This window comes from Herpailurus yagouaroundi, unplaced genomic scaffold (genome assembly GCF_014898765.1).
Source record: "Herpailurus yagouaroundi ecotype Mexico unplaced genomic scaffold, PumYag 28, whole genome shotgun sequence".
Lineage (NCBI taxonomy): Eukaryota > Metazoa > Chordata > Mammalia > Carnivora > Felidae > Herpailurus > Herpailurus yagouaroundi.
Genome location: NW_024412376.1, coordinates 137,234,573 through 137,262,264, shown reverse-complemented (window position 1 = coordinate 137,262,264; position 27,692 = coordinate 137,234,573). Strand labels below are relative to the sequence as shown.

The 27,692-nt window shown below is 44.6% G+C and overlaps 1 protein-coding gene across 2 annotated transcripts in view; it reads right to left on the bottom strand.

Moving 5' to 3' along the window:
* RELL1 (RELT like 1) overlaps window positions 1-27,692 on the bottom strand; it is a 69,369-nt gene that overhangs the window by 4,099 nt on the left and 37,578 nt on the right. Inside the window, exons 4-7 of one of the 2 annotated variants that reach the window (XM_040486013.1) lie at window positions 23,207-23,264; window positions 20,611-20,847; window positions 15,746-15,884; window positions 14,892-15,020 (exon numbers count right to left, since the gene is read on the bottom strand). In XM_040486013.1, the coding sequence (XP_040341947.1) occupies window positions 15,749-15,884; window positions 20,611-20,847; window positions 23,207-23,264 (431 nt within the window). In that variant the 3' untranslated portion in view covers window positions 14,892-15,020; window positions 15,746-15,748. Of the gene's footprint in view, window positions 1-14,891; window positions 15,021-15,745; window positions 15,885-20,610; window positions 20,848-23,206; window positions 23,265-27,692 lie in introns of those variants that run through there. The other variant, XM_040486005.1, reaches the window with a different exon arrangement.

Genomic DNA, 27,692 nt, shown 5'->3' with positions numbered 1-27,692 from the left:
TCACAGTAAGCGTTTTCGATCCAATATAGGAAAACTTCCAACTTAGAATTCTTTGTACGATGTCACTGACTGTGAACAAACAGTGGGCACGACTGAGGGCTGGGCTAAGGCAGGATCTGGAGCCGGAGGCCTGGATTTGAATCCAGACCCCTAGACTCTAATCCAGCCCCCTGTGACTACCTGGGGAACCCTGGGCCGCTCTGGAGCATTTCCTCAAAGGGCTGTTGGTGGTTTTGCAAAAGCACACGATGCTTAACACAGGGCCAGCAGTCAGTACGCTCCCCAAGACTAGCTAGTATGATCGTTACCGTCATCCAACTGCCCTAAACTATCATGCTGGCTTCAACGGCTGCATTTTGTGGCTGGTTAAAATTGTACTAGATGCAGTCTGAGAGAGGAAGCGAAAGATACAATTTGCTGCTTAACGTCCTCACTACTAGTAGCCGACACTAAACCGGAAAAGGAAAGTTAACCTTTCTAAAAACTCTATTAAAGCTACCCGGCACTGATACGCGCTTCTGGGCTCTCCCTCTTCAAAAACACGTGTTTATCAAAAGACGGCACTCCACCAGTACAGAGGCTCTCCATTTCCAGGTAAAGACCTCTTCTATCAGAATGACCATCTCGGGCAAAGAAGACACCACCCCCTCTAGGGCTTGTACATTTCCAGCTGTGAACTCACGTGTGGGGCTGTGTCATGGGCGCATTTCCACATTGCTAAATTTCTTCTCACCGGCATCCTCCAGTCGTGAATACATTCGTGTGGAGAAACAAACACATACTTTTAAGTGCTATTTCTCCAACACAGCACATTAACATTAAAAGGTGCCTTCCTTGAGGTCTCACAGCGGTCAGACACCATGGGTGGACTGTGAGAAAACCCTCCGCCCACCCATTATTCTCCGTTCCCATCACCAGGGGACCCGACCACAGTAACAAGCCAGACTTTCCTCTCTCTGGGGATAATTTGGTGATTACTGTCTCACATACGAGTGCTCAAGCTGAAAGAAGTTCAGCAAAACTTCCTTACAATGAAAAGACGATTGGGAAATCCCAAGCGTGACCATTTCCCCTCATAAAACAAGCCTGATGGAGAGAGATCAGAAAAGGTTTATCTGGAAAGAAGGAAGAGGTCATTCTAATTATAAAGATAAAGCCCTAATTCCATTATTATATTATGGTTCCACGGAAGCCACAATACAGCACATCTTCAATTAGGACGTACATGTACCTTGTTAAAAAAGGACTCTCCAGAAAAACAATAGCTGGTCCCTTTAAAAAATAGAAACATGTTTTAAAAAACATGGACACTGAACACTAAGACCTCCAAGGACAGGGAGTTAAGGAAGGAAAACACAATCTGATTAATAATAACAGTAGCTGACATTTACAGAGTGTTTTCCATGTGCCAGGCACTGCCACGCTTGGTATTCTAGAATTGTTAACTCAATCTTTCCAATGACTCCATGAGTCAAGGACGATCCCCATTTTCACAGGAAGAAACGGAGTCTTCCAAGTTCAATAACTTGCCCACAGCCACACAATTAAGAATGGTGAGGTAGCAGTTGTATGCCATGCAGCCAGACGTGGAAGCCCACCCACTCACCCCCACGCTGCACTGGCACACCAGTCCCCACGGGAACAGCCACAGCGTCACTGAGATCTTCCGGTTCCTTCACTTCCTGTTCCCCACCTGTGTGGGGGGCAACAGACAGGAAACGCAGAAACTGGAAACCTGGCCTGGCCACTCTCTAGGGAGAGTGCGGCTCTTCTAGTTCATCGTAGCTACACAGGAACCCGCAGAGGCTCAGACCCTGAGAACATCAAAAGTGCACGTGGAACATGGCACGACATGAGTAGATACAAGGCTCCGGCATCGCAGAGCTGGATTAAGACTTTCCTAGAACGCATTTCAATGAAATGGAGAGGGCAAGTTGTTTATAGAAACAGAGCTAAGATTAGAACAGTAATATTCATACTCAAAGTCCTACAGCAACACATACGTGATCTTTCACCAGTAATCTGTGACCCTTAGAGACTCTAACTTCCTAATTAAATTTTTTTTTAACGTTTATTTATTTTTGAGACAGAGAGAGACAGAGCATGAATGGGGGAGGGGCAGAGAGAGAGGGAGACACAGAATCCGAAGCAGGCTCCAGGCTCTGAGCCATCAGCCCAGAGCCCGACGTGGGGCTCGAACTCACGGACCGCGAGATGGTGACCTGAGCTGAAGTCGGACGCCTAACCGACTGAGCCACCCAGGCGCCCCTCTAACTTCCTAATTAAAGGATTACCTTCTACTAGGCTCTCCTGAACACTCTGTGGTTATACGCCCACAGGTCATTTTGCTGAAAATGTGAAGGCAGTACTGCCTGCATCAAGGGGCACCTTAGCCGGTGCGGGTAAATGGATGATACCAGAAGGTACTTGGTGTTTGCAGTCCTTTAAATCTTGCTCTGGTCTAAATTGTGTGTTACATTTTATAAATTAATATTAATGCCTTCCTATTTTTTAAACGTTCATTTACTTTTGAGAGAGACAGAGAGAGAGAGTGAGTGCAAGCAGGGGGAGGGCAGAGAGACAAGGGGAGAGAGACAATCCCAAGCAGGCTCCACACTGTCAGTGCAGAGCCCAATGCGGGGCTCGAACTCACAAACCTTGAGATCATGACCTGAGCTGAAACCAAGGGTCGAATGCTTAACACACTGAGCCACCAAGGTGCCCCAGTGCCTTCCTATTTTAATAAAGTCTCCACATTTAATAAAAAGCTAATGCAGACTAATGGATAGATCCATGGTACACTAGCTAATCAGTGAAGTCTCTTTAAGTCAGCCGTTCCTCAGGATGATACACAGCACCTTCTTTAGAAGCAACTCAAATGCTACTTAAAAAAACTGCCAATTCTTTGGACTGCACCCATGACCTACAAAGTCAGGATTGAGGGGACTGGAGCCCAGGACTCCCCTTTCTTACCAGGTGCCTTAATGCACATAGAAAGGTTTAAGCCATGAGATAAAACCCAGTACTGTTTGTCAACTGATAAAAACCACAAGAATTAAGTTCACTTCCAAAGGGCAAAGCCTACAAACACAACCCTACGTAGTCAGCTGAGGACAAAAACTGTATCAAAGAAATGGAGGAGGAAACAGATATGAAGCATTTCAAGACTCAACTATTAATAACAATCTCAGCAACTCAATCTGAATTACAACATTTTATAGCTCAGAAATCTTTTTTTTTTTAATTTTTTTTTTCAACGTTTATTTATTTTTGGGACAGAGAGAGACAGAGCATGAACGGGGGAGGGGCAGAGAGAGAGGGAGACACAGAATCGGAAACAGGCTCCAGGTTCTGAGCCATCAGCCCAGAGCCTGACGTGGGGCTCGAACTCACGGACCGCGAGATCGTGACCTGGCTGAAGTCGGACACTTAACCGACTGTGCCACCCAGGCGCCCCAATATAGCTCAGAAATCTTACACTGAACTATTAACTAAAAAAATTTGACGCAGTGTCAACTACAAAATTGTGGGATTACAGAATCATTTTTCTAAAGTTTATTTTGAGAGAGTGAGCAAGCAGGGGAGGAGCAGAGAGAGAGGGAGACAGAGAGAATCCCAAGCAGGCTCTGCGCTGTCAGTGTGGAACCTGACGCAGGGCTTGAACCCATGGACAGTGAGATCGTGACCTGAGCCAAACCCAAGAGTCGGACACTTAACCAACTGAGCTACCCAGATGCCCCAGGATCATTTTTTAACTTCTTTCATAATAGTTTGGAACTAGAGTTTAGCTCATTTGCGGACGTCTATTTTAATGATCAGATGAATGTGCTAGCATCACACCTGTTAAGAAACCACTGAGCGCCAGCTGTGTACATATGGCCACCTGCAGGCGTGACAGAAGGTAAGACATGGTCTAAAATCTCAAAGAGCTTGGTGCTTATACAAGGAAGTGTTAAGTGATCAGCTTCAACCCACGACAAAACGAGAGACGTTGTGTATCATTTCTTAAACAAAACTGGGGTATTTTATAACTTGCTTTTTCAGCTAATGATAGACAGTAAATGCTCTACTGTACCAAGGAACCAGCTCCGCTCAGGGATGTGACAGTGCCCATCCCCCTCCACCCTCTTCAACATCAAGTGCTAACCAGGGAAACCACGTGAACCAGCTGGCCTGGAGGTCTCGGTTTACTTATGTTTATTCTTTGAATGCATGTGAGTAATTATTTACAGTGTCCCTTTCACTCTCGGAAGAGTTCCATTTTGAATATAAGTTATATCATCACTGCTAGTGTTAACATTCATCTTCGCCAACAGAAAAGCAAAAAGCAATCTCATTATTTTAGTTTGTATTTATTTGAGTATTAGGAAGTTTGGGCATTTCCCATTGACCATTGTGTCTTTCATGCATTGCAAGGGTTCTGCAACCAACTCCAGTGTGTGTGTGTGTGTGTGTGTGTGTGTGTGTAGGCAGGGTTTCTCCCACACCACAAAGTAATGTTCAAGACAACTGATGGGTGTCCTACAATTCAACTCAATCCTACCTTTACCTACCTGATGATAGCATCAGATCCCACAGGTTAAGGCTTCAATCCCACAAGCGGACTGCCCTCTGCTTCAGATACTAATTTCAAATCCAGATTGGTACCTGTACTTCTGACCAACTGGCTATAGTCAGAGATTCCCACAAACCCCTCCGTGGATTCAACTAATTTTCTAGATTGGCTCACAGGGCTTAGAAAGTGAGTTTATTCACTAGATTACCAGTTTATTACAAAGGATATTAAAGGACATAAATCAACAGCCAGATGAAGAGATACATAGGCCAAGGCCCCGAACAAAGGAGTTTCTGTAGAGTTAGGATCCTGGACACGCACGGGGCCCGGCACAATGGCATGTGGAAGTGTTCTGGTTCACAAACCTGGAAGCTCTCCGAACCCTCCCTTTTTGAGTTTTTAGGGAGGCTTCATTACGGAAGGATGGCGCATTAAATCACTAACCATTGGTTGCCCTCCAGCCCCTCTCCCTTCTCTGGAGGTGGGGGGTGCAGTGGGAGTACTAAGAGTTCCACCCCTCTAATCAGATAGTTGCCTCCCTAGCAAAGCCCTCCCCATCCTTTGGTTACCTGGGGGCTTTTCAAAGTCACTTCATTAACATAAAACAAAAGACATTTTATAGTTCTCATCCCGTAAGAAATTTCAAGAGTTTTATTAGCTCTGTACAAGAAATGCGGATCAACTATGTATTTCTTATTATAAAATTTTTTTAATGTTTACTTATTTTTGAGAGAGAGAGAGACAGAACACGACCAAGGAAGGGGCAGAGAGAGAGGGATACGCAGAATCTGAAGCAGCTCCAGGCTCTGAGCTGTCCGCACAGAGACCAACACAGGGTTCGAACTCGGGAACAGCGAGATCATGACCTGAGCTGAAGTGGGATGCTTAACGGACTGAGCCACCCAGGTGCCCCTAGCTTTTTGTTATCAACTGTGAGCAACTTTTTAATGTATGGGGGTCAATTCAGGAGAAATAAAAATGCTTATAGGTATTTTCCATTCAAAATTTAAATAGCTTTTTTAAGTAGCATAGAGAAGAAATACATATTCCTACAAATTATATTATCTTCTTTATTGAATGAATAGAACCAGTAACAAATTTTTCACTCCTTATAGCTTTGAAACTTCTGACATTAGATTTGGATCTTACTGAAAAGTCTGAAGGCTGCTCTTTACTAAGTTCTTATATTCACAGCAATTTAAATGTGTTCATATATTTGGCAACAATGGGTTTCCCAAGTGACAATAACCGAACACTTGTGACTTACCAGCCCTTTGGGATGGTGAGATTCAGAGCGCTTTATTCCAAATAAAATGTACCTGACATCAAAAGCTATTCTGTATCTAACGGGGGCACCTGAGTGGCTCAGTTGGTTAGGCATCCAACTCTTGATAAATCAACTCAGGTCATGATCGCATGGTTCGTGCGATCGAGTCCCACATTGGGTTCGGTGCAGACAGTGTGGAGCCTGCTTGGGATTCTTTCTCTCCCTCTTTCTCTGTTCCTCCCTCGTTCATATTCTTCTCTCTCTCTTTCTTTCTCTCTCTTTCAAGATAAATAAATAAACTTAAAAAAAAAAGTTATTCTGTATCTGGAAAAACAAGGGTTCACTAGGGAATTATTTAAATGCAATTCAGCAGTTCCCTCTTAGTCTCAATACATCTGTGATTCAACAGGTATACTGGCTACAGGTAGCTTTCTAAAAAGGAAAGCCAAGGGGCGCCTGGGTGGCGCAGTCGGTTAAGCGTCCGACTTCAGCCAGGTCACGATCTCGCGGTCCGTGAGTTCGAGCCCCGCGTCGGGCTCTGGGCTGATGGCTTAGAGCCTGGAGCCTGTTTCCGATTCTGTGTCTCCCTCTCTCTCTACCCCTCCCCCGTTCATGCTCTGTCTCTCTCTGTCCCAAAAATAAGTAAATGTTGAAAAAAAATTAAAAAAAAAAAATAAAAAAATAAATAAAAAAATAAAAAGGAAAGCCAAACTAGTTAGACATTGCCTCTCCTGGCTTGTGAGCCAGAGGTTCAGCCCACTGGCTCTCGGTAAGCCGCTTCATGAGAATCAAGTGAAACACTACAACACCTATGTCTAACCTGGCCTCTCGGCACCTCAGGAAAAATTTTAAACCTCAAAAACAGTAATTTTTTACACGTTAGTTTGCTAAGTGTTTAAATAAGGCTTGCCTGATACAGTAATAATATCTAGCATTTGCCGGTTTAGCACTTACTAAGTGCGAGGGAATGACATCCCTATGAGGTAGGTGATATTATTACTATTATCCCCACTTCACAGGTGGAGAAGCTGAGGCATCAGAGGCGGAAGTTGTCCAGGGTTACACAGCTAACAAGTGACAGACCAGAACTTGAGCACGAGGAGCCTGATTCCAGAACCTACGCTGTGGGGTTCCTTCAGCATCCTATGTCTTGCTACCTCTAGCAAACAGGCACTATTACTTACTTGAGCTATTTAATGTTAGTAGATTCAAAGCCTCAAGTTACAAATTAAGAAAACTAAAACTCCCAGTTACAACCATTAATTCCCTTTTCTTTCTAGTTCTAGGCAAAAATGTCTCCAAAAGCCTTTCATTTTCTGCCTCTGTCAGGCCCCCACAGGTCTGTGTCCGGATGGGCCAGTCTCCAGGAGCCGCCAATGCTGAGTTTCTGTGTTGAAAAGGACAGAGATCACAGCCCCCTCTTTCTTAAGTCCTGTCAAAGGATTGTCAGGCTACAGAGGAAGAGGGGCTGAGTTCTCTTGAGAGGTCAGCGGGTCAACTTCCGGTCAAAAAATAGGAGGGGCCCTGGAACAGACACTGCGGAGGGAGAAGCACGCAGGGGACACACAGACAGACAGCTTGCTTCAGTGGCAACTGGAAGTCAGCCACCACGAAAAATCTCTGGGCCGCCACATTGTCTGAATCCTGAGAATACTCAAGAATACGTTTCAGTCTCTTCTGTCCACACAGCTGGGGAAGGAGAGCTCTGAAAGAACGTCATCGTTGACCAGCGAAGTATGTTTGCAGGTCCACCAAAACCCTCACATTATCTCCATACATGTCTTGGAGCAACTCCCAGGAACAAACAGGGCACATCACTTGTAAACAGTGTGCCCAGCACTTGCACTCGGCAGGGCTCAACCAATGGGGGAGAGTAAAAAGCCAACAGTCCCCGGGACCGATTAGCCATCAACCTCAACAGCAAGCAAGGTGCAGACAAATATCTACGTTCATCTTCCTCCTTGGAGGAAGGGGCAAAAGAGGGAGCTGTACATACACGTGTGTTGCATACACACGTATACGCATAGAATACTCCTGAAAGGACAGAGGACACCAGTAATCATGGCTCCCTGCCGGGAAGACTTCATTGCAGTGAGGAGGAAGGGCTGCAAATTGGGTGAAGAATTCACAGTTTTCAAAGACTTATTTTTCACCCTGCAGCCTTTTATGCTGCTTGAGTATTTTATTGTGTGCATGTCTTATTTCTCAATTCTTAAAAAATAATTCAAGTTCGGGGCTACTGGGTGGCTCAGTCGGTTAAGCATCTGACTTAGGCTCAGGTCATGATCTCGCGGTTTGGGAGTTTAAGCCCCGTGTCGGGCTCCGTGCTGACAGCTCAGAGCCTGGAGCCTGCTTCATATTCTGTGTGTGTGTGTGTGTGTGTGTGTGTGTGTGTGTGTGTGTCTCCTCTGCCCCTCCCCCGCTCATGCTCCGTCTCTCTCTCTCTCTCTCTCTCTTAAAAATAAACAAAACATTAATAAACAAAATCTTTAAAAATAATAATAATAATTCAAGTTCAAACTCTTGTAAAAACCAATTCACCAGAGACAATGAGGGAAATGAACTGCCAGGAAGTCCAGGCTCTGGAATCCATCACTGGCATGACCTTGAACAATATACATAACCTCTTAGGAGCTCCCTCCTCTGACAGGAGGGGACGAGGAGGCATGGGGAGAAAAGTCCTACATAAAAACTAGACCCGAAGCTCCGAGAAAGCATGGCTTTTGTCTGTCCATCTTCCACATTTCTATGTCCCTAAGGCCTGGCACAGAGCCTCACACATAGTAGGGGCTCAATAAATACTGTTAAAAAAATCTAACTGTACCTGAATTGACCTGAATTGGCAATCACAGCTCCTCTGAGAACTCAAAGTCTATGATCTTAGCGTACCTGTAAGAAAAAAGAATTGCTCACGGACCTGAACCTGATGCAGGCACAGCTCTAACAGCCAAATGCCATCAGAGGGTCCCCATAGAAGACAAAAGGAGGCCATGCCTGGTGAAGGCAGATAATGTGACATGATCGCTTCTTTGACGCACAGCGCTGAGAGACCAAAGGAGGACTTTTTTTTTCCTCAGAGAAAGCAAAGCTCCCTCAAACTCCAAAGCCACTGAACATGTTAGCATCAAATGCGGATTTCTACCCCTCCAAGCCCTGTCACTGCCTGAACCTGGGAGCTGGGCAAAAGTAATCGCTCTGAGCCTGGTTCTTCATCTGTAGTGTGGAGAGATTATCACCCATAAGGTTGCATCTAAATCTCTGTCCCTCACTCAGCTTTTCTCCTCATCTGGCCAGTTCCACCTGCCTGTTCTTCCCACTGAAAGGTCCCGGGCATGTGTTAGCTTCCCTCCACTTCCACGTTTCAGGTGGGCTCAGCAGGGACTTTCAGGCTCTTCCGCACAGGGACACAGGCACCCACCCAAGTACTGCTTTTGCCCTTTAGAAACGTGCTCAGCAGCTAACAATCGAGGCAGGTGTTCCTATCTATGCCTACTTAAGTACAGTTTCTTCTCATATATTTCTAGGCATGGCCTCTTTAAGGCCAGCGAGTCAAATGAAGGGAATTTCATCAAACCTAAGATAACTCTGGGGCATCCGACTTCGGCTCAGGTCATGATCTCACGGGCTGTGGGTTCAAGCCCCGTGTCTGGTCCTGGCTGACAGCTCAGAGCCTGGAGCCTGCTTTGGATTCTGTGTCTCCCTTTCTCCCTGCTCCTTCTCTCTCTCTCTCTCTCTCTCTCTCTCTCTCTCTCTCTCAAGAATAAAAAAACCTGAGATAACTTTTTTTGCTTTCTAAAAAAATGTATATTTTGCCCTGAAAAAATTACATGCTCTGGAGAAAAATATTAGCTAACAGGCAGTGCCTTAAGTCTCTCATCATCCTCTCCTTGCCTGGAGAGTTAACAAAAGAACAGCAATGCAAAGGACTACAAATAACGCAGCCTGACCTCATCAGGGAGGCCCCCGGGGGACCCTTCGCTACACCCCAGTCATAGAGTTCAAAAGGAAGGAGGAGGAAAGGAAGGCACCAAAGGTCAGGCAAGCTGACCTTGTGATTGGCCCTGATGCTCAGGAGGCAGGGAGCACGGTCCATGAAAGAGCCTTGTCAGAAAGAAGACTTTTATCCCAGAACAGAGCCCAGCACAGCAGTTTTGCACAGAAAACTCGGTCCACACTACCTCTTAATTTAACCCGCCCTCTGATCTGTAGGATACGAAGAACTAAAGCCGGGAAAGCCTTCCAACTGCCTTGTTCCTAATTCTGATTCCACCTCCAATAGGAGGGGATAGTTATTTCTAAATCCTCTTAACACAGACAAGAAAATGGCCCAAATTCCGGAGAGACTTGCCAAACATTAACTGTTAAAATGTCGTGAGAGTCCAATGCTCTAATATTCTTTAGATTAAAATGTCATGAAAGTCCAACGCTCTAATATTCTTTAGAGGTAAAAAGGGATTCACAGAGCCTCAAGCTGATGCTTGAGAAATGGGCCAATAAATAAGACCAACCGAGAATGGGATGAAAATTATTGATGATAGTGAACATTTAGTAAATACTCACTCTGTGCCAAGGACAGACTGAGGAACAATATGTTACCTCACTGAAGTCCAACAACAACCCCGTTATAAAGATGAGGAACCTGAAGCTCGTAGGGATTAAGCAGTCAGAAGCAGCACCGTTCAAATTAAGTCTAAAAACAGTTTAAAACTCAGCTTTTGGGGCGCCTGGGTGGTTCAGTCGGTTGAGCGTCCAACTTTGGCTCAGGTCATGATCTCACAGTCTGTGAGTTCGAGCCCCGTGTCGAGCTCTGTGCTGACAGGTGGGAGCCTGGAGCCTGCTTCTGATTCTGTGTCCCCTCTCTCTCTGTCCCTCCCCTGCTAATGCTGGGACTCTCTCTCTCAAAAATAAGTAATAATAAAACATTTTTTTAAATAATAAAAATAAATAAAACTCAGTATTTAATCACGAAAATAAATTCCTGAAATAATCAACAGAACCACTCCAATAATAAAATAGCTTAAAAAATAAAAAGCCATGTGTAATATTATGAATTTTTGTTTTGATAAAAAAAGTGTTACGTACACTTTCCAAATCAATGGTTCAATAAGATCCTACCGTAAGATGCAAAAACGAACACAAACGTCAGAAATGTGTGATATTGGGGGTGCCTGGGTGGCGCAGTCGGTTAAGCGTCCGACTTCAGCCAGGTCACGATCTCGCGCTCCGTGAGTTCGAGCCCCGCGTCGGGCTCTGGGCTGATGGCTCAGAGCCTGGAGCCTGTTTCCGATTCTGTGTCTCCCTCTCTCTCTGCCCCTCCCCCGTTCATGCTCTGTCTCTCTCTGTCCCAAAAATAAATAAACGTTGAAAAAAAAAAAATTAAAAAAAAAAAAAAAAAAGAAATGTGTGATATCAAATGCTTACGACAGCTTCATTTTTAAAAAGCAAAAGAACAGTGATAATGAAGACAAGGCGGTGGCATTTGGAGGCTGAAAGCAATTTGATTTATTTAACTTCAAAGAACAAAAGCTTATTCTTCTAAGAAATCAAAACACATTTTCTGTGGAAAAAAAAGAGACCATTTTAACCGCATTGCCAAAATAAATCAGGCAGAGAGCAAGTTAGATCTCACTACAAAAAAGACCTCAGGCCAGTGAAACAGGGGGAAAAAAATAAGGGGAAGAAGAAATGCCAACAACAGATTTTGTTTTTTAAAAAGAGAAGGAGAGAGAGAGAGAGAGAAATAGAAGTCTAGTTTCTAGTATCAATCCCTAATTTTAAAAAAAGGAACCAAGCCAAGGAGTAGATATGATTTCACATGTGAATATTTAAATCAATTTCTTGGGGTGCCTGGGTGGCGCAGTCGGTTAAGCGTCCGACTTCAGCCAGGTCACGATCTCGCGGTCCGTGAGTTCGAGCCCCGCGTCGGGCTCTGGGCTGACGGCTCGGAGCCTGGAGCCTGCTTCCGATTCTGTGTCTCCCTCTCTCTCTGCCCCTCCCCCGTTCATGCTCTGTCTCTCTCCCAAAAATAAATAAAAACGTTGAAAAAAAAAAAAATAAATCAATTTCTTCACTAAAAATCCAAATTTAAACAAAAGCATTTTTCAGGAAAAAACAAAACATTCAAAACCGTATACTAGGCTGTATGAAAGGTGTGGAACACTCCTGTCTTACTTTATCAGCTATATTCTCGCAAACCTTCCGATTCAGTCCTGAACCAGAGATTTGGGGCCCAAATGGAAAAATGTCGGGATTTCTCCAGCTGGAAAATCAAGTGATGTTAGATACCCAAAACATACCCTTTGGGGGTGGGGGGCGGAGCAGGGGGCGTGAGAAATATTAAAATACCTAGCAAGAAAAATTTTAATGAATAAATTTTTTACATGTCAATGACTATTCCTTTCCCTTCTTTTTCAGAATCCATTCTCATCAGACTTGGCCACTCAGCAGGCCCCAACTCCAGGAGGCTCTGACCACAGCGTCCACTTTCCCCAGACCCAGATTCCGGGAGGTCATGCCTGTGACTCCAGAACCCTGGCAGGGGGCGGGGCTCTAAACTCCACCTTCTTGCTGGTGACTCTGAACACGTCACTTAAACTCTGTGCTTTCATTTGCAGAATCGGGCACTAACTAGCACCTACCTATTGCTGTTGTGAGGATTAAATCAGTGAATATGTGCGATGTGCCTTTCAAAGCATGTCAAGTACATAGTAAATACTGGATATACAACAGGTATTTAAATTACTCCATGGCTCATGAGCATTCATGATATAATTCTCTCCACTTCTGCGTTTGTTTCAAAATTTCCATAATAAAACTTTTTATTTTTAATTTCAAAACTAATTACAATAGAAGGCTCGGAAAACACATCCCCTTTCTAAGGTCGCTCATGAGCTCGTTGTTGACTTTGGATAGCTTAGTCCAATATGATTACCCTCTAGTAAGATAGAGCCAACTACACGCCAGACTGTGTTGCACTTGCCTTAAATCAATGAATTTAATGTCCTTATGTCATATTCAAGGAAAGTGGGTTTACGTGGGAGTTAAGTACAATTTCCACGAGGTGAAGCTAGGATGGGAGACCACGTCTGCTGGTCAAATCCAATGTTCTCTTACAAAATCCTGGCGGACGATTGTGCACTTTGAAGAGAATATCAAACTGTAAATCAGATGTGGTCAGGACTGTAGATGATTGGATCAAATTCTTATGGTCAGATACAGGCAGAATTTGGGCCAAGAAAACCATCTGAGCAATCCTAATTCTTGTAACCTTCTCAAATCTCAAGTGCCCCTCTCTCCAGGAAGTCGGGCCAAGACTGAGCCTGACACGGGATCACGCTGCACTTCCTGCCTCAGGGAGACCAGTGTCTTCTTACACAGGGTCTGCTCCAACACATGGCCAGGCTGAGGACTCAAGGGCAAACTGTCGTCACGACCCATAGCTTTCTCTGCTGCTGAGAGGGCTGGGCCTTCCTCACCTTACACACGTGGACAGCCAGATGCTTCTCTTCTCAGGATTAAAGTCCTCACGACTTTAATCAGATTTACCTCTTATTTACCAAAGTCACTCACATTCCAACTCGAATACCGAGAATACCATCCACTCTGTTCAATAAAACTTTCCGTGACGACAGAAGTGTTCCGGATCTGCACTGTCCGGTATGGCAGCCCTAGCTGGCCAACTGTGGCTACTGAACATGAGACGTGGATGAGTGCAACCGCAAAACTACATTTTTAATTTTGATTAGTTTAGATTTAAGTAGCCACAGGTGATTAGTGCCTACCATATTAGGACACACGGTTCTGGATCACTGTGGAAATGCCCTCCATTCATGGGTCTAGGGGTGCCTCTTAGTAAAAGCATCTTAGGACAGTAGAAGAATATAATTGGTCTTGTAGTCAGGTTCAAATCAGCTCCTCCCTCCAGTTAAGTGACCCTTCACATGTAACTTACCCTTTCCATTCACTGGCCCTCTCGTCTATAAAACTGGGAAAATGGTGTCCATCCCATTAGAGAATTTTATAATGGTGACATGTGAGATCTGTATCAATCAATACAACGTCCAGACGACTAGAATACTGAATCGACGTCAGCTGCTTTTACGGTCTTCATCATTCTCTTCCTTTTCTTAAATCCCTCTTGGTTCCCTCCCCAAGGCACCAGTAACTGGCTGAGAAGTCAGAGATAGACTTTTCTGCTCTTCTTTCTTTATTTTTAAAGTTTGTTTGTTTGTTTATTTACTGAGAGAGAGAGATAGAGAGAGAGAGAGAGAGAGAGCGCATGCACACATGCACCCACCAGCAGGGGAGGGGCAGAGAGAGAGGCAGAAAGAGAATCCCAAGCAGGCTCTGCACCGTTAGTTCAGAGGCCAACTCGGGGCTCGAATCCACAAACTGTGAGATCATGACCTGAGCCAAAATCAAGAGTCAGATGTAACATACTGAACACCCCCCATCACCCTTGTTCCTCTTCTTTAAAGAAAGCCCTATTGGCTTCTAAACTCAGGGAAATGGGCCAGATCGTTCCCAAATGCAAGACTGCGAGAACTAACATTGGCAGCTCTCAGAGCCCCTGTGTCTTAGAGATTTCAAGAGCACTACTCCTCCAGATCATCCTCAACCCCTCCGAGCCTGGGCAGATTAGCAGAGAAACTTCACTTGCAAGGCACTTCTCTCCCCAACTCGGTCGCACCAGCCACATCCCCGCTTGACTCCTGGGCTCAGGTTCAACCTTGCCTCTCTCCTGCACCTTCAAGACCCCAGCCAGCCTACCTCCTCACGCCCCACCCTCCCCTCCCTTTGCCAGTGTGACCTCTTCTGCCTTCACATCCAGGCTCTGGAAGTTTGACTGGAGTTTCCAGAGCATAATCACTCCAGAGTCTGTGCACTCGCCTTCTTACACATCATAAGAAACGTGAAAGGGGTGAATGCTACCCAAGCCAGAACAGAAAGAAAAGAGTCCGATGAAAGCTAAGCCAATAGCAAATTATCACAAGCCTTTTTTCTTTTCCGAGCACAATCATTCAAAATGAAGATTGCCCAGCCAAGAAGCATCCACTTTTGCTTTTTAAATCACTTCAAAATATTTACTTGGAAGAGTAATACTCCTACTGGGGCACATCAAAGAAAACTGGTTTCCAACTCAGTTGAAGGAAAAAACATAGGTTTGTTTGCTCCAGGCTTTTTCAAATCACAGTTTACCTAGAAATGACGACAAGATTATATTTCATTTCGCCTGCATGGGTTGTTAAAGGATATTTAATAAGCTGCCAACATTAAAAACCTGTGGTGATTTCACATTTTAAAAGTCTAGATTTCTGGGGCGCCTGGGTGGCGCAGTCGGTTAAGCATCCGACTTCAGCCAGGTCACGATCTCGCGGTCCGTGAGTTCGAGCCCCGCGTCGGGCTCTGGGCGGATGGCTCAGAGCCTGGAGCCTGTTTCTGATTCTGTGTCTCCCTCTCTCTCTGCCCCTCCCCCGTTCATGCTCTGTCTCTCTCTGTCCCAAAAATAAATAAAAACGTTGAAAAAAATTTAAAAAAACAAAACAAAACAAAAAAGTCTAGATTTCTGCCTTTTTTTTTTTTTTTTTTTTTTTTGCAGAAGAACTAGCAACACTTAAGTGCCTTCTGCCTTGTGGTGATAGAAGCCCTGTGGCTGGGTTTGCCGCAATCCCGGCCATTCCACATTGCTTCTGAAGGAACCCTCTCTCCCCATTACCATGCAGGCCAGGCCCCTGGAGGCAGCCAAGCTCGTGGTCTCTTTACAAGAAGCTCTGAAAAGGCAAATAATCCCATTCCATCCCCGACAGTCCTACAGGTTGTCACTTCCCTGCCAAGTCATTCCCACACTCCCACACACCCCAGGAGGCTCCAGCACCTTCTCCCCACCGTGCCCCGCCCCCCATGTCACCCCAGCTGCAACTCACCTGCTACTCTGTGTCACTCCGTTCTCCCCTCACAGGGGTCACAGGCACCTCCCCATTGACGCCGTCAGTCCCACTAACTGACATCAAACTTCTCCGCTCCTTCTGGTTTGACTTGTGTTCCACTTTTGTCACTCTAAACCTGAGGAGGCAAAGAGCAGACGTGATGGGTGTTGCTTTTTTAGTAAAAAAGAATCAAGAGTGAATCAAAAATCTAGAGGATCCTGGGGCACCTTGGGGGGGCTCAGTCTCTAAGCATCCAACTCTTGATACGGGCTCAGGTCATGATCTCCCGGTCAGTGGGTTTGAGTCCCACGAGGAACTCTGTGCTGACAGGGCAGAAGCTGCTTGGGATTGTCTCTGCCCCTCCGTGGCTCATGCACACTCTGTCTCTCAAAATAAATAAATAAACTTTTACTTTTTTTTTTTTTTTTTTTTTTTTTAAATCTAGAGGATCCCAAAGGATCTCAGTCAAAAGTTGGGACATCAAGGAAAAAAGCCCTAGTCGATAGGAGGGGCGTTCCCACCCAGCAAATGCCCCTGTCCCCTGCCACAGTTTCCAGCTGATTTTCACTCAACACATCACACACAATGCTGGATATTTTACAGAGCATGAAAAATGCATTAAAAAGTTTGGGTACCCAAATTTTAAACAGCCTCAGGGTTGTGGTTTCTAACAAGGACACGAGATTACCATCAGTTGTTTTAACCACAGAAGGCTGGAGAAAAGCACAACTAGTTTTCAGTTAGACTGATGTAACCAAAATGTTCACTCAAGAACCGCCTCAGAGTGCACCCCTCAGAGAGACTTATCTCCGCACACACTTGGCCAGAGGAGCCCCAACCATGAATTTTATCAGGATCAGTTGGTGGTAGTTTCTGTGTGTGTTCCGTTTTTGACGGTTTTTTGTTTGTTTTTTTTTTTTTAAGGCAAATTTAGCCTTTCATTAAGGGTTAGGGGAAAAGTGAAGGGAATAAGGAGGAGATTTTCACTGAGAATTAGAGTCTGCTCGGCTTCCCCTCTCCTCTGAAGAGAACAGTCACCAGGCTCACGGCAGGGATTTTGTGCTCTGTAGTTCAGAGGCCCCCGCACAGCCTCCAAGTTTGGCCTTCACCTGCAGATCATGAAAAACACGGTGGCGATCCACAGCACCCTCATAAACTGCATATTGTTACCAGGAAAACAGGTACAAGAATATGTCCATATGGGAAAAAGATAGAATAAAGATGCTCAGATTAGAAAAAACACGTACTCCTTCAGTTCACAAGAGTATCCCTCCAGCGAATGCAAAACTGAAAGTGGTTAAACACTTGATAAGAATCAAGCCCCTGAAGCTGCCACAAGGACTTCTGGCAGAGGAGGACCCATCTGGCACGCGGCTCGGCTCGAGAGTGCTGGGGAGTCAGTAGCGTGGTGGCATCTCAATCCCGTACATCAGGAAGCACATATGTCCTGATGCCAGAACAGCTTCGTATTAAAAAATGAACATCAGGGGCGCCTGGGTGGCTCAGTCATGACCTCACCGTTCGTGGGTTCAAGCCCCGCGTCAGGCTCTGTGCTGACAGCTCAGAGCCTGGAGCCTGCTTCGGATTCTGTGTCTCCCTCTCTCTCTGCCCCTCCCCTGCTTGTACTCTCTCTCTCTCTCTCTCAAAAATAAATAAACATTAAAAAAATCTTTGTAATTAAATCCTGTTTGTTTAAAGATAATGAGAAAGTGTTTTCATTAAAATATATCTTAGGGGTGCCTGGATGGCTCAGTCAGTTAAGCGTCAGACTCTTGATTTCTGCTCAGGTTATGACCTCACAGTTCATGAGATCGAGCCCTGTGTTGGGCTCTGCACTGACATGGAGCCTGGTTGGGATTCTCTCTCTCTTTCCTCTCTCTGCCTTTCTCTGCTTGCTCTCTTTCTCTCTTTCTCTCTCTGTCTCTCTCAAAAATAAACATGAAAAAAAATTTTAATTAAAAAAATAAAATATATTTTAAATGTTTATCTATTTTTGAGAGAGGGAGAGAGAGAGAGAGAGAGAGACAGAGCATGAGTGGGGGAGGGGCAGAGCGAGAGGGAGACACAGACTCAGAAGCAGGCTCCAGGCTCTGAGCTGTCAGCACAGAGCCCAACATGGGGTTTGAACCCACAAACTTCGAGATCACAACCTGAGCCAAAGTGAGGCGCTTAACCAACTGAGCCACTCAGGTGCCCCAAAATATGAAATATTTTTAAAAAAAAATTTTTTTTAACATTTATTCATTTTTGAGAGACAGAGTGTGAGTGAGGGAGGGGCAGAGCGAGAGGGAGACACAGAATCCAAAGCGGGCTCCAGACTCTGAGCTGTCAGTCCAGAGCCCAATGTGGAGCTCAAACTCATGGAGCTCAAACTCATGGGCTCAAGATCGTGACCTGAGCCTAAGTCAGACACTTAACCGACTGAGCCATCCAGGTGCCCCCCTAAAATATATTTTAAATAATAGTCATTTCCACTGGCAAAAAAAAAAAAAAAAGAATTAAAAGAGAAGTTAAGGAAATTTACTCAGTCTGACTTTTTCTAGTTCATTGTGTATCAAAATCCCAAAGTTTTTCCTAAAAGTTTCTCTCTAGTTCTGGTTTTAAATTTCCTTAAAACCACCTAAAACAAAATACATTCTCCTTCTTTGTCCAAATGAGATTACCAGCCACAGGGAGGAGGGAGACGCTGAGGAAGTAAAAGAAGAATCAGAGAAAAGTTGTAACTACAGATCTGCTCGGTGGAAATGTAAGAGCCCCTCTGAGCAACACGAGAGGCCAGTAATGATTAAACGCTCCCGGCATTCTACATCCAAGAAAGAGAGCTGCATTTGGGGCATTTATAAGAGCCATGCTGAATCTCAGTTGAAAATTTCAGCAGATTTTTTTTTTTAAAGCAAACAAAATACGCTTTGTCTAAACAAGCCACAGGTTCTCATGACATTCCACATTCACAGACTCCCATGACTCTGCTTCTTAATAAAACAGTGTGGTCATGAGTTGTACTCTTTTGCTGTAAGCGGGCAAACAGCCCTGCAGTTTTCTCATTTCTTGCGCATAATAAAAACCAAACCGAATCAAAATAATAGTAAGAGCCAACATCCAAATGAGTAAAAAGTGCGAAAACCGGTCGAAGTTACGTAAGTCATCATATTTAATCATCACAGAACCCAGTGAGCTGAGCACCACTGCTGTCCTCGTTTTATAGAGGGGGAAACTGAGGCACAGAGAAAAGTGAGTTTGTAAGCAGTCGTGCCTGCACTCCAACCAGGTAGAGGCAACGAGTTCAGGCTACTCTGTCCAGGGTTTGTTCGCAGAGAAACAAGGAGCGTGGGCTCAGTACTGTCAGCTTTGGCATCCCCGGTCTGCCTCCAGCACACATACTCTTTTTATTTTATTTTATTTTTATAGGTTTTTTTTTTAAGTATATTTATTTATTTTGAGGTGGGGGAGGGGAAGAGAGAGAGGGAGACAGAGACTCCCAAGCAGGCTCTGTGCTGTCAGCACAGAGCCCGCGACTCGGGGCTCGAATTCACGAAACGTGAGATGGTGACCTGAGCCAAAATCAAGAGTCAGATGTCTAACCGACTGAGCCACCAGGGCGCTCCCAACCAGTGTACATAACTCAACCATCACTTTCTACTGCCTTTCCACGTGCAGCCTTGACAAGGCGGTTCCCACGTGAGACTCAACATGGAAACAGCAGACGCCGCAAAAGCATCCTCCATGCCGTCAGACCGATTCCCCGCTGGCTGCAAGAGCTCCCCATCACATGCGGGTCACAAGGAAATGGTACCGGAGGACTGGAAAGGCCAGGACACAAGGAAAGTGGCCTCAAAGAAGGCAGCCCTGGAATCCACACGGAACTTACGTGGCAGACACTGCAGAGCAGGGGACCAGCCCCACCCCTTCTCTCCTCCCCGCGAGCTGGCACGGAGGGATGGCTGAGTGTCGGGGTCTGGACAGCAGCACGTGAGCGAAAATGAAACGTGTGGCTTCCGGGCCTGGCTCAGCAAACCTACGAACAATCTTCCTCGTACGTTTGCCTTCTACTTGCAAAGCTGGCAGGGCCGCAGGGTGGAAAGCACCTGGCAGGCTGATCCTGCACTCTGTACCAGTGAAAAAGAAACTTCTGTTCTGTGGTGAGTTGAAGTTTGGGCATTATCTATTAGAGAAAGGCTGCTAGTGAATTTTGTGTGTTAGCCTGACTCGACTCACAGATCCCAAAGGGCTGGTATGATGCTATTTCTGGGGGTGCCTATGAGGGTGTTTCCAGAACAGATTAATTAGCACTCAAATCCATAGATGGAGTAAAGAAGAGTAAAGCTCTCTCACCGATGAGGGTGTGCATCATCAAACCCCGTAAGAGACTAAACAGAACAAAAAGGCCCAGGCAGGAAGAATTTGTTTTTTTTTTCTCTTCCTGCCCCGGAACATCAGCCTTGTGGTTCTCAGGCCTTTGGAATGGGGCTGAATTATACCATCAGCTTTCCTGGGTCTCCAGCTTGCAGAGGGCAGACTGTGGGACCTCTCGGCCTCCATAATCATGCAAGCCAATTCCTATATTAAATTTCCTCCTATATATATCCTATGAGCTCTGTTTGTCCAGAGAACCCTAATACAGCAAGGAATTAATTTTTTTTACCTTAATTAATACACCTGACCTCTAACCTAGCAATAGCCACCTCTTAGGATTCCTCTGCTGCTGGAAAAATGTAGGACTCACAGCAGAAAACATTTAAAAGTCCAGAGATATGACCCGAGCCAGGCTTAGGAGGTCATTCTCTATATTTAACAGGTACGCACCAATCCACACACCACAGAAAGCATGTCACACAAACCCAAAGCATCCACAGGGATCTTACCTGCCAACAGAGAGGACGGTGACCTCTCCCTGACGCCTCGCGTGGCCCTGTTTGGATTTGTTGGTAGGTCTTATGAAGTGCCACCGTTTGTGCCTACACCGATGACACACGTCCCTCTCGACAGCACCGCCCACTGTGTGCAGATGGTGGCCACAGATGTGCTTCCCGGGGGTGCCTCCTGGCGACAAGGGCCCGGGACTCACAGGTGGGCTCCCAGGAGTGCTGGGCGTCACAGGGCTAAGGTGGGGAAGAGGAAACAGTAGAACCGGTTACTTACAAAAAGTACTAGCTAGGGCGATCTCTCCCTTGCAATTCAAATAGCAGGTTTAAATCACAGCCAAGTGTCTGCCTAGATCTCTCAACAAAGAGATCCCCCGGACACATGTGCGTTGAAGGAGAGACACACGTGAATTCCCAACAAATTATCAAATGACTTAAAATAGAATGTTTGATCCAGACTGACTACTGCATCAAAGGAAGAAAGCTTTTAGGTCAAGATATCAAAAGTAATCCTCCAGAGATGTTGATGGTGTTGACAGCAATAACAAAAAGAGCTAACAGTATTCTAAGCATTTGATATGTGTTAATTCAGTTAATCTTTACAAAACCTTCCAAGGTTGGTATTATGAACTTCCTCATTTTAAACATGAGAAGTTAAGGAACTTGCCAAGGACACACAGCTAATAAATGATGGATCTGAGATCCAGATCTGGAAAGTCTAATTCTAGAAACCATGCACTTAAGCACCATGCTACAGTGCTTCAAAAAAACAAGGGAGCCCACATTCTTTGATAGCCCGGGGAAAAAAGTCCAGGCAAAACATAAAAAGGAGAAGTATATAGGTCAGATGTTGGCAACTTTCAAAAGACACGTCAAGACCAGATCTGGTCCACTAGAAAAGGAGGACTTAAAACAGGACAGGGCCAGCCCGACCAGGCATCAGCCCTGCGTCATGGTAGAGGCGGGCAAGGTGGGGTGGCATGTCACCGCACAGGCTGACACCTGAGCCTGTCCTAGATCCCCAGAGGCACGTGGATGTCTTATGACAGCATGAACCAGCCTTTCTGCTGCTGAGAACCATCCCACTTGCACTTTTAAAAAGAAGTGTGCATGGTTGAGGAGAGTCTCAAACACCACGGACAGCCAAAAGCTTTCTGGTGTTCATTAGGGATGCTCTTTAGGTTGTTAAAATAAAAACACACAGCAGCAGCTTTCTGAGATAAAACAATGCCAAATTAACACCACATAGTGGAAAGTAGAATTCAAAATTTTTGTTTAACGACATCCGTTCGACAAACGTTCATCGAGTACCTGCGGTGCATAAAAGCCAATGGCAGGCACTATACCACGCCCAAAAATAACCGAGGCAAACACGCCGTGAGCCAACATGGTCCAAACACCATGGTCAGGGCTGGAACGTGGGAGAAATCCCAGCTCATATGTCTCTATGTAGCTCTATGAACTTCACCACCAGGACTTCCTAAACAGAGCTTCCTGCATGAGCTTCCTGGTGAAAATGCAAGCCTAACACACCAGTCTGACAAACACAAGATATCCAAGATATGCCAGATGCACCGCCCCACAGAGTAAGCAGGAAAAAGGTGCCAAACTCCTTGCCCTGTCCCTCGGTCCCAACTTGCCCTCCTGGCCCTTCTTCCTACTGTCCACGGTGCATTCTCTGGCCTCCCTGGACTGAACCTTTGGGGCTTTCTCCACCTACAAGCAAGCAGCCCCTGCCTCTTGTCTCTGCCTGTTGAACCTGGGTCAGATGGCATTTCCGTGGACCTTCTATGAACCTTCCGTCACCTCCCACTGGCCCCATGGAGTTTGCAGAGCATCCAGTCTTTGCTTCTCCCACAGCACAGTCATGCGCATCCCCATCGTAAGGCCTCACACCCACACCTCCATTCCCCACTAGACCGAGTCTCCGTGCCAACAATCTGTGAATGCCCAGCTCCAGCACTGTGCCCAGCACTGAGCAGGCATTCAATAAATGCTCCTAGCTGACGAGATAAAAAATTATATAGAAATATAGTTATCTGTAATTCATTAGGAAGGACTATAATGCTCCATAACCAAACCAGCCTAATTTTTGCTGAATCATTGTTACTCCTGGAGGTCTCTCAATGCCCCAGGCCACTTGTCTTCCTTATAATAACCCAAGAAAGTGGGTACAATGGCCATCTCCATTTATAAATGATGGAACTTGAGCTCAGAGTGGTTAGTTAACTTGCCCACAAAGAGGTGGCCAATAAGTGGTGCCCAATTCCAAGGCTGTTAACTTCTTCAGCATATCTCCAACACTGCAGTTCTCAACCAGGGCTGAGTTCTCCCCAGTGGACGCTGATGCTGTGTGGGGACATTCTGGGTTGTCATATGGGGGACGGGGGGGGGGGGCCGGAGAAGACACCAGAATCTAGTGAGCAGAGACCAGGAACACTGATAAACATCCCAGGATGCACAGGAAGGTTCCCCAAAGCAAAGAATTATCTGGTCCAAATGTCAACAGTACCAAAGCTGGGAAACCTGTTCTAATAGATAAGCAAAAAAAAAAAAAAAAAGTCCCACTGAAGGGAGTGGAGGGAGAAGCGCTCACCTTTCAGGGTCACCCAGGCTGTTATCTGCTACCATTGCCTTTAAAACATCAACGTTTGCTAAGGAAAAAAAAAGAAAGTAAAGGATTACAATGGGATGAATCACATGAGCAATCCTAGAATTATTACATCAGAAAAGCTGTTGGTAGAAAAATAAGAAAGAAAAGAAAAGCTGTTGGGAAAACATCCGAGTTCCTTCAGTTCACAGGACCCTGGGGTCCCAGAGAAGGGAGAGTTTTTCCCAAGGCAACCCCTCGAAATGGCACCATCGACAGATAACTCACCATGCTGGAATTTAGTATGAGTGCCAGACAGTCTACACAAAGGAAAGCAGATTATTGCAGAGCTGTGCTTCTGACACGTCATTCCAACATAACATAGAAACATACACTTCTTCCCCCGCTCCCAAACCACAGGGAAATTTACATGTTGCTATTCCACTGCATTCAACTCCCTTTGCTAAATATGCATGACATGCATGTCTTAAGAGACCTGTATTCTAAGTAACTAACTTGAATCTAAAAAAATAAATTAAAAAAAAAAAAAAAAACCGGTTAAAAAAAAAAAAAAGATCTGTATTCTAACAAGTTACACGTGCCCAAATCACAAGCCTTCACCTCTGGATCCACATGTATTATCAGGTCTGTCTCACATATAATCAGGGATGGGAGATAATTTTCCAGGTGGGCCATTTGGCTTAGCTCAGCTTCAGGACCATATAAGACCTTAACTCTGGCCAGATACTTTAAATTTCCAAGAGGTGGTCACAAATATAAGTTACCTAATATGGACTGAATTAAATTGGACTTCTAACATTAATTTTTCAAAAAATCCAAATTTTTAGGTGGAGGGTGTAGGCTATCAACAAAAACAAACTGTATCTAAGCTTCTTGGGTCCCCACTCCCCCTCCCCCTCCCGCCTCCACAAACACACATCTTTAAGCCTCTTACAGAGCAGTTAGACTCTCAAGGATGAAAGACTGAATGTTCAAGTTCCTTTTGGATATTTAATTGGCAAGGCCAAATGTTATTACTGACTCCTACCCTTTTCATTGATTTTTAAAGTGCTGTTCTCATGAGGGACCACAAATTCTCCAGAGATGAAATAAAAAATCACTATTTATCATGTGGGCCAACACCAACATTTAACATTTAACATTTCAAATGACATCCCTAGGGGAAGAAAATTCAACACTACTGATTTTAAGTATTAACAGTGAAGGGTTTATCCAGTGATTCTCAACTTTTTAAAAACTAAATTTATCTGGGCACCTGGGTGGCCCAGTTAAGCACCTGCTTCTTGATTTCAGCTCAGGTCATGATATCACTGTTTGTGAGTCTGAGCCCCACATCAGACTCCACACTGAGTATGGAGCCTGCTTGGGATTCTCTCTCTCTCCCTCTCTCTCTGCCCCTCCCCAACTTCTCTCAAATAAATTAAATTTAAGTTTTTTAATTGAAATAATTACTGGCCCACCCAGGAGCCTTTTGCAACATCTTTTTCCTAATCACCCTCTCATGAAATTCTAATCTTGAAGATGCATACCTGTTTACATAGTAGATGCAAATCTGTGTTTTATATGTAAAATAATTAGGGGTTTTTGCTCCCATGATCCATTTCCCCCCTTTACAACCCTTACAAATAAACAGATTCTTTTAAAAGAAATACTAACACAACATGCCATCTTTCCTTTTTTTTTTTTTTTTGTAAGTTTATTTATTTTGAGAGAGAGAGAGACAGCGTGCGAACAGGGGAAGGGCAGAGAAAGGAGGAGAGACAGAATTCGAAGCAGGCTCCGCACCATCAGCACAGAGCCCAGTTGGGAGCTTGAACTCATGAACCGTGAGATCATGACCTGAGCCGAAATCAAGAGTTGGACACTTAACTGACTGAGCCCCCCAGGTGCAACCATTAACACAGCAGGCCATCTTTTCTAAAAGAAATATCCTCTTTGCCCTTCATGACTGTCTGTGAGGATGGCCAAATGCATTCCCTAACACATGTTTTGACCTAAGTAAGCCTCTTGTCGTTACTGAAAACGTACTGAAATGGATCGGCAGCTTGTATGTTCTCCCACACAACAAAGAAGACACGTTACCTTCTGTGACACAAACTCCAATACAGTCTAGTGATGTCACTCATTTTCCTTTTGACTAATAATAAGGATGCACAAAATTAATTTCTGTGTAGTCAAGGGGTTTAGGGAATACCCACAGTAATTTGCCAGTTGACGCTTATTCTCTGCCATCTAAACTTCAAGACTACAAAGAATAAAGAGGGAAAACAACAACAACAAAAAAGGTATGAAAATAAAGATAGCACTAACGGCACTCACTTACAAGAATGGGCTTTTTAAAAACAAAAGTTTAAATTAGTTGCCGGAGAAAATTTACCACCTCTAAAGATGACCTTCCTTAGAAACATGGAGTCAGAAAATGATCGAGGAAGATTATTAAAATACATTAAAATCATTCCTAAAACTGTTCTTTTATAAACTTGTGTTATTTTTTCTATATTTATGTGCTCCTGTACCTCGCCCTTATCTCTCATAAAAATTAATAAATAGCCCCATTGTTTGCTATGAGTGAATTCTTTAAGAGTGGACTCAAGTTTCTGTGTAAACATGACCCACACCCTCCCTGTCCGAGGAGGTTCAGTGTGTGAGGTCATGTGGTTTCCCGGGATGAGAAAACTTTCTAACATAACCTCACCATTAGGACTCAAACACATGCTTGAATTTGGCTGTAGACTTACTATGAAGGAGCAATCATCTGATTAAGTTCTTTTGAATATGTATCCCCTCCCTGATTGTGACTCATAACTCCAATAAGCCATAAAAGATGGCTCCCCTGTTCTTGTCAACATTCTGTTGACTCTACTTCCCTTCATGGGTATCCAGAGAATGGGAGGGGTCAGTTACAGGGCAAGGAAAGCCTGTCAGGAACAGGAGACATTTTCTAGAGGGTAGTAATTTCATGAAATGTTTTCTCTCTTCTGTCCTGAATTTCTGCCTGATCTTAGGTATAAAGCAGTGAAAATCAGGCAGGAGAAATGCCCTATTTCTTCCACTACCAGTCTTTTCTGCAAACATTCCCTTGCAATCAAGGCAAATCCCCAGGCCAGAACTATTGCCACCGGCCAAATCTGAGTGCCTGCCATGTGCCAGCCACTGACCGAAAGCTTTAGAGACCCTACCATGTTTGACTCTCCTCACAAGTCCAGAATAGACAGAATCATCATGCCCATTTTACAGATACAGAGGCTGAGGCACTAAAGATCATAACTGACTGGCCAGAGTCACACAGCTAGCGTGACAGAGCTGGACACAAACCCTGGTCCATCTGACTTTGGGTGGGTGCTTTTGACCCCATGTTATCCTTTTCATTCTTCAATGTCCAAGTCCCTACCCAAATGATCAATAGTTTAATGCTTCATAGGGCATTTGCATAATCATTATAGCAATTTTCAGAGACCTACTCAGTAATGATAATTTGTAACCGAATCCCTCCTGCCATAGTATCAATTGAACCCCAAGGTAAGCATTTCACAAAAGGATCTCCCTGCCTAGAATAATCACAATATCTTCATTGTTACCAGATCAGATAGTTTAAGGGCCTGCAAGAGAGCTATAAACATGCAGGTATTTTCCAAATTCCCATAGAACCCAAGAAAACCCCAATGACCACCCACACACTCTTCAATTCAATCTATTTACAAAGATAAATTAAGGGTAGCACTGTGGTTAATCCAAGCCTTGAGATTAGCAGGACAGTGATCAGTATGCAGGTCAGCTGATAAATGTATCCCTCAAAAGATTTACCTAAATGAACCTGATTTGCAACATTCGAGACACGATATGTTTAAACCATAAGCAAGAATGTCACCATGAGTACAGGTGAAATATTACCCCATTAGTGAAATTAAAAATGCAAAGCAGAAGACTATTCATAAATCATGATAGCAAATGCTTTAAAATATGTAAGTACAGGCAAAGAAAACCTAAATAAACATGGCAAATGGTAATGGATGGGTTGTATTTAATTGTATTCCTTTTTTTTTTCAATTTTAAAGGAAAAGTTATGTTACCGTGTGCTTACAATTAAAGAAATGGAAAACTGAATTAATGTCAATAGGCAGGTCTAAATTGATATTAAGTCCAGAGACTGCTAAAGACATAGACAAAAGATCAAAAATGCATTTGTTCTCTAGAGAATTGAAGTCTCAAAGCAAACCAAAGAAGCTAGGATATAAACTGGTAAGAGACCCAACAATGGATCTAATTCCCTAGCTGTGGTTTGGGCACAGGCTGGAAGGAAGCTAGAGATGGCCATGTCTGGAAAAGGGATGTCCAGTGAGGTCAGATGTCTCCTGGTGGCCAAGGAGAACCAAGGGCCACCCAAAGGATCCGAACCACCACTCATGCTCACAGGTCACTGGAGAAATCACAGGAGACAAATGAAGGCATGGACCGGGGGAGAGGGGAAAAA